This window comes from Candoia aspera, chromosome 3, assembly GCF_035149785.1.
Source record: "Candoia aspera isolate rCanAsp1 chromosome 3, rCanAsp1.hap2, whole genome shotgun sequence".
Lineage (NCBI taxonomy): Eukaryota > Metazoa > Chordata > Lepidosauria > Squamata > Boidae > Candoia > Candoia aspera.
Window position 1 is genome coordinate 35,840,268 of NC_086155.1, and position 7,075 is coordinate 35,847,342.

A 7,075-nucleotide genomic window follows, 5' to 3' on the forward strand; every position below is an offset into this window, starting at 1 on the left:
TAACCTATCAGGAGATTCTCAGCATTGTTGTACTCCACCTGCGCAATTAGGGAGACATGATTAAATGCTCAACTGAGTTTAAGCTCATAATTGCATCTGGGTGTATGTGGTCAGGGGGAGTACATATGACTACCGTTCCCCCACTGAGAGAAGTGATTGCAGGCTATAATCTGAAGCAGAAAATGAACAGCTGGGGAAAGATGCAACTCCTCTGCAAGGGAGAAAGAGCAGCCCGGTGCTCTGGCTGGTGGTAAGAGGATTGTGAACTTCTGCCCTGCACTCTACCGTTTATTTACTCCTGGTATCAGCCGCTGCAGACCATTAATAGAACATCTGAGAAGCTGCACAGGAAAGCAAAGCTGTGCAAGGTGAGCTAGTCCAGGAGAAAGCAGGGGCAGATGTCCATATAAGTCCAAGTCAATTTCTAGGATATGCAGCAGGAGTCAGTTTTCACAGATGTAGAATTTCACATTTTTTTTTGTCTTTTGGAGAGGGGAACTCCCATTCTGCTCCAAGCTAGCCTTTCTCATCCTACTGTGTATGTGTCAAACAACTAGGTGGAAGATTTCCTTACTCGTGTGTCCCTCCCCCACAAAACCTCTCTGCGTAGTTCAAGGTGCCTCCTCTAAACATGTGCTAAGCACCACCAGCACTTCTTTTCTACTACAAATCTTCCCCTCCCGAAATAGCTACCAACTTTGGTTACATGTATTTGCATATGAGACTTAGTTTGGACCACAAGTGAGCTACATCCAAGGTCAGGAGCACACGGCATGCCCCTACCCATTACACGGTAAGGACTTCCATGTTAAACCCGGGTCACGAACGAGTGGTGGCTTTCAGCGTGCGCATCTGCTGCTTGGTTGAAAATGAAAGCATCCCTCCAGCCGGTGGCTTCGGCCACCTCCTCGCTGCTTGCAAAGCCGTCGCGTACGGGGTCTTCTAGCCTCCGCAGCTGGCAGGCTTGCTTGCCGGGCACGCCGGGCCGACCCCTCAGGCTTCCAGCAGAGCAATCCCGCGCTTGGGCGTGAGCGCTGTCTGGCAGGCAAAACTGGGGCGAGGCTGTGGCTGAGCAGGAAAGGAATGCGTGTGGGAAGCAGAAACAGCGAGGCGCAAGCAGCGGGCATGTAGCGACAGATCCCGCCAGCAGAGAGCCGCGGGTAGCCGGGCCGGAGCTCACGCGGCAGAGGGCGGGCTCTCGCGTTCTCCCGGGAAGCCGGAGGAAGAGGAAAACGCGGCTTCGCCTGGCGGACCACGCGGCCGTTTCCACGGGCAGCGCCTCCCCGTCGGCCGCCGGAGCGTCGGTCGCTGCCCCCATGGCCGCGTCGGAGAAGGTCCTGCGGGAGGGGGTGCTGGAGAAGCGCAGCGGCGGGCTGCTGCAGCTCTGGAAGAAAAAGCGCTGTCTGCTCAGCGAGAAGGGGCTGCGGCTTTTCGAGGCCAGCAGCCGGGGCTCGACGCGCTGCAAGGAGCTCGCCTTCGCGCACGTCAAAGCCGTCGAGTGCGTGGAGTGGAAGCAACGGCACATCTACTTCACGGTGGTGACGGACGGCGGCGCCGAGATCGACTTTCGCTGCCCTCAGGAAGATCCCAGCTGGAACGCCGACATCACTCTGGCGCTGGTGCGCTTCCAGAACCAGCAAGCGGTGCAGATCGTGCGCGCCAGGCACAGCTGCAGGGCGGGTGAGAGCTCTGGGGAGGGCAGGGGATGGGCGAGGGGACGTGTAAGAAGACTGTCGGGCCGGTCTGAGTTAACGAACCCGGAGAGTGATCTCTAGGGAAAATACGGGCTTTGCATGCGGTCGGGTCGCAGTTCATTCCCCAGTATCTCCAGTTGAACATCGATCTCCAGTGGTAAAATTAAGAAAGATTTCTGCCTGGCAGAAGGGCCAGATTAGCGTACGCCTAGCTAGAATTCTCAGCAGAGGCCATGCTGGCTGGGGAATTCTGGGAGTTGAAGTCCACACATCTGGAAGTTGCCATGGTTGAGAAACACTGATTTGGAACAACTCATGTTGTGGCTCAATACAAGACTCTTAAGAGGAGTCATCCATAATGGTTTGCTTTATCATGGTTTATTGAATAAGCCACAGTTGGCTGAATTAATAGATGATGTTAAGCTATAAACCATAGATAAAAACAACAGTGATTGAATTCTTGCAGCATGTTAAATTAAAGCTAAACAAACCACATAATGTGTGAACTCCATCTCTCTGGCTCCATGTTTACATCTCACACCTAAAGTTCCATGCAAAGAGTGGGATTCTTAATTCGTCAACGCTAATGGATGGGGTAGGATAGCTAGAGAGCAGGGCTATATTTTCTATCTGAGATAAGAAAGGTGAGGCAGCAAAATAAGAATTATTGAATGGTGGCCAATCTTGATAGTTGCAGTGTGCTGATGGATAGGACAATCCTATGTACTAGAGTTAATTGTACTAATGTCTCATTTTTATCAGAGATGAATGGCATCATGTGGCCACTGAAAGTTTTGCTGTGCCCACCAGAGCTCCTCTGAAAGTTGCCATCAAGTTTTGAGGTGCTGGGCAGATTTACTACATTCATGAGGATCATAATATTAACCGTATTTCATAGGTTTACTGTATAGTTAAAATTAGATTCAGTGAATTTTTAGTTTTTATCTTAGCCTCATCACTTTTTGGACACTGTTAAGCAACCCAAAAGCCAACTCAGCCCCAAAATAATTGTGCATCCTTGATTTGTGTGTGTAGTTAGTGCTTTGGACATGTGGGAACCCTGAATTATAGAAGCAGAATCTGGGGTTGGCTCTAGTGGAAAGAAAGCTACTGTTTCCTACAGAGAAGAGAAGGGAACCCAACACCCAGCAGACAAGGACTTGCAGATGAGTTGGTTTAGGGCAGGGTTTCTCAACCTTGACAATTTTAAGATGCGTGGACTTCAACCCCCAGAATTCTCCAGCCAGCCACACATCTTAAAGCTGCCAAGGTTGAGAAAAACTGGTTTAGAAACAAATCATTGATGCATCTAGCCTAGCATTGTTGATAGCACCCTCCCAGTTTCTCCAGCCCACCCCCCAAAGATGACAGGAGTGGGATTTGGAGTGGTCTGCATGCAAGGAAGGTGCTTAGTTACTGGGCTGTGGCCTCCTCTATTCTCAACCCAAGTCAAAACAATGCAAATGAACAAACATGGCTGAAATATTATGTTCTTTTTTAAGCTGGGACGTCAGAGATTCAGGGTGTAGTGAAGTGGAAAGCAATAGGAGGGACTGGAGAGGATGGTAAAGAAACCACACAGCACTGTTTGCATCCACTCCTCAGTAAGGAAGAGAATGTTCAGCAAGGCTGCACACTTCTTACAGAGAGCTTTCCATTAATGACTCATCTTAACTGTACCCATTTTGTGCTTGTAGCAGAGTTTAAGTTAATTTTTCTTTAAATATTTAAGAGCAAAGATTGAGGTAGCAACTGCATCTCCCTGTGCTTGGATTATTTTACCTTTAGACTGGAACAACATAGGGTGGCTAGTTTGTTCGTTTCTTCACAGTCTGTTTCTACTCAGATATAGTTTGATAGTCTGACTGATCACTGAGGACAAAACTGGATGTGAACCACTGCTGCCATTTTGTTCATAGATAGTATTTAGTAGAAGTGCTTCCTTGCAGAAGGGAGAAATGGAAATAGTTCAGAACAACATTTTCCCCTCCCCTCTTTCTGATTTAAACAGGTAGCGCTCTGCACAGATACTTCAATAGGTCTTCCTCTCTTTCTAGCAAAATATGAACTTCACCAGAATGAGGAGGAAAGGATTTAAAGGTGCATACAGGTAGTCCTCGCTTAATGACCACAATTGGGATCAGAATTTTGGTTGCTAAGTGAGGCGGTCATTAAGCAAATACAACCCAATTTTACAACTTTTTGTGGCAGTCGTTAAGCAAATCACCTCAGGCATTAAGCGAACCACGTGGCTGTTAAGGGAACTGCGTGATTTTCCATTGATTTTGCTTGCCAGAAGCTGGCCACAAAGGTTGAAAATGGTGATCATGTGACAACAGGATGCTGCAAGGTCACAGTCACAAATGTGAACTGGTTGCCAGTGCCCAAATTGTGATCACGTGACCATGGGGATGCTGCAATGGTCATAAGTGTGAGGACTGGTTGGAAGTCAGCTTTTTCAGCACCACTGTAAGTCCAAACTATCACTAATTGAATGGTTGTTAAGCGAGGACTACCTGTATTAGTAATTTGTATGCCTCTGCATAGACAGCTAACATATGAAATGTTTTTTTTTCCTGGATTTTTGTAGAACCAATTCAGCAATATGAGGTTTTTCCTTTTTTTTTTTAATCTGTGGTACTTTGCAATTCCAGGTACAGTGCAGTGTGGTGGAATTGCAGCTGGGAAAATACAGTATACTGTTAGGGAAAGGTATTATTTTAAAAAGGGCATAATTCATTATTTTTATGTCAAGAGTGTTTTTGTTGTTTATTTTATGGGGCTTATGTTCATTACTGCTGTTATTAACATTTCTGTAGTATTTTTCTGTGTATGAAGTGATTTATAGTTCTTTCTGTTGCCACAAATCTGTGAGAATGGCACATTTTACTCCAGCATGATTTCTTGCTTGCAGTACAATCAGGGAATGTGCAAGGTCTCTTGTATGGCTTATCTCCAGTCCAACTGTTGAATTTCCATCCTTTTGCAGCATTTCAACAAGAGGCAACCCCAACCAGCCAGATTCTGGTGAATGGGTCAAAGAAATCTGACTCTCAGCTCAACATGGAGAGGGTAGAGGAATTCATAGCTGTGAAGTCACCTGCTGGTGGACAAACGGCCATTTCTAGCTGCAACTGAATGAAGACCTGTACTTTCTCTGGTGCAGCATCTCTGCTGCAGAATGAGGTGATGCCCAGTGAAGCCAGCCAAATATGGATCACAACAATGGTTAGAAACAGCTTCTGTTTTTCTGCTCTGTTTTTGCTGTGTTACTGAAGAACTTGGTCTCTCGATAAGGCATTGACAAAGTTTCCTATTGGACTGACAGTTTGCTTTCAACTGTCAATAGCCTTATCTACAGTGATGGACATCTACTGTGATTCAGGAGACAGTTACAGCAAGTATGACAAAACGGAATCATTCCATCACTCAGTGTGCCACCAGCCTGGTGCTGGGTGAGCAGTGCTGGAATAAAATGAACCCTGAGGGTGAAGAACACACTTGTTATTGAATCTGGGCATGTCAGACATGCTATGGCAGTTTCACGACTGAAAGAGCAGGGAACATCTGTCTCAGTTAATCAAGTGGCTGATCTGTAAGGAACAATTGCGAGCCTGCCACTCTGATCTGAGAAGTCACACATTATCAGAAAGATGATGCTGGAGTAGATGCAGAAAATAAAAAAAATAAGCACCTTAAGAGGCAACCCAGTGGGATTTGGGGCTCCTGAAACTTCTGTAAATGAGTTGGTTCTGTGTCCCTCTGCTTTCTGCCACAAGATTAGCACTCACTGAGCCAGTGTCCTGACAATCCGTAATTTCAGCTCAGTGAATCATATCAGTGTCCAATATTGTATAACATTGCTCAGTCTACATCCTTAACCTTAGAATTCTTAGATACCATTCATAATATCTCAGGGTGCAAGCATCAAGATAAGAACATCCAAATTCACATGCAAGACTGAGGGATTGTTTATTTCAGTTTTCTGAAGACTGAAGGACGTCACCATCTTTTTCTTCCACTGTCCCAAAACCTATTTACTTACTTTGGGGCATGGGAAGAAAGCAGGAAATAGAAAGGTAAGCACTCCCGTTGCTTTCTGAAACATATTTATGCATCCAGAATGGAACTGGGACTGTCCCATCCCTTCTTGCCAGAATCCCTGGTAAGAAGATGGAGAATGGAAGCATACTCATCATTTATTAAAGGCCACTTTACCCTTATTCAAGAGTTATGCCTAACAAGTAAGCAGCATGATCCTCATCCTCATTTTTTTTCATATTTGGGGAAACTACCTATTCTCATGGAGGAGTCTACTAATGTAAGTGAATGCTTGCTCCCCTTCAGTTTTTCCTAATCAACTTCAGAAAGCACAAGGGGGAGGATACTGGAATAGGGCCACTATACATAAGACCCTGCCCCTGCTTGTCTTGATCTCTTCTGTTCAGACCAAATACTCAAACAGGGCTTATGCATAATAGAATTGGAAGGGACCTGATGCAGGAAAGCCATTAGTATAATTATTAATAACATTTCAAGAAAATCAACAATGCACACACTTGCCTTAATTTTGAAAAATGCTTTTTATCATTCTTTTCTAGCTACTGTAAGCTCATTACTTTGTAGTTGCAGATTTGTGTTTGATAACTTAGGAGCATTGCTATAAAAATTGACTATGACCTTAGCTACATGAAATCCAAAGGAAGATTATGGGAAATCTGCCAGTGGTGGAAAGTTTGGCCATTAATAAAAATGTGAGGACATTCCCTACATTTAGTTTGGCTGTGTGTTGGTCAAAATGACATACAACTTCACAGTCTAAAAAGGAACACAATGAGGTTGAGGTATAACTCACCAGTATGTTGAAATAATGAGGTCTTTACAACATTTTCTAGTACCTAGTATCTTAAAATAAAAGCAGTTAGCCTTTATGGTGCTATAAAGATCAAGGATTTTTTTTCTTTCATCATAAATAATATGAATAAATTGGTTAAAAAAACTAACATGGCTCTGGTTTTGAATGTTATAAATTGCTAAGACTGATTTTAAAATTACGTGCAGGAATCCTTCCCAAATTGCAATGGGATTTCTCTTATTTGTCACAGAACCACTTTGCATTGCAAAAAATGCTCTGGGGGGAAGTCCCAATGTACATGCTTAGATTTCATGAAGTACAGGCAGACATCTTTGGTATTGTTTCCCATCTAAAGGGGGTATATCCTTTTGCATAGAGGACACACTTCCCTGGGACTGCTGTTGAGGAGGATTGGAGCTGTTGATACACTATCTTCCAGGAGAGCTTGGCTCTCATTTCTGTTCTTCTCGAGAGAAACCACTGACATCTTATTTTAAAGTTTTGGAGAGTGGTTAGAGCAGCGTTT

At 44.8% G+C, this 7,075-nt stretch overlaps 1 protein-coding gene across 1 annotated transcript; it reads left to right on the forward strand.

Annotated features, from left to right (window-relative positions):
* Positions 1 to 1,057: 1,057 nt before the first annotated feature.
* Positions 1,058 to 6,615, forward strand: PHLDA3 (pleckstrin homology like domain family A member 3). Its single transcript, XM_063297360.1, has 2 exons — positions 1,058 to 1,680; positions 4,684 to 6,615. Exons 1-2 carry the CDS (start codon positions 1,317 to 1,319, stop codon positions 4,830 to 4,832), a joined length of 513 nt encoding a protein of 170 aa, XP_063153430.1. The 5' UTR covers positions 1,058 to 1,316; the 3' UTR covers positions 4,833 to 6,615.
* Positions 6,616 to 7,075: the final 460 nt, after the last annotated feature.

What these genes read in the sequence shown, in the direction of transcription:
- PHLDA3 (XM_063297360.1), top strand. Translation starts at nt 1,317, where the DNA reads ATGGCCGCGTCGGAGAAGGTCCTGCGGGAGGGGGTGCTGGAGAAGCGC. An exon ending in CAGGCACAGCTGCAGGGCGG is followed by an intron (nt 1,681 to 4,683) that starts GTGAGAGCTCTG and finishes ATCCTTTTGCAG; the next exon opens with CATTTCAACAAGAGGCAACC.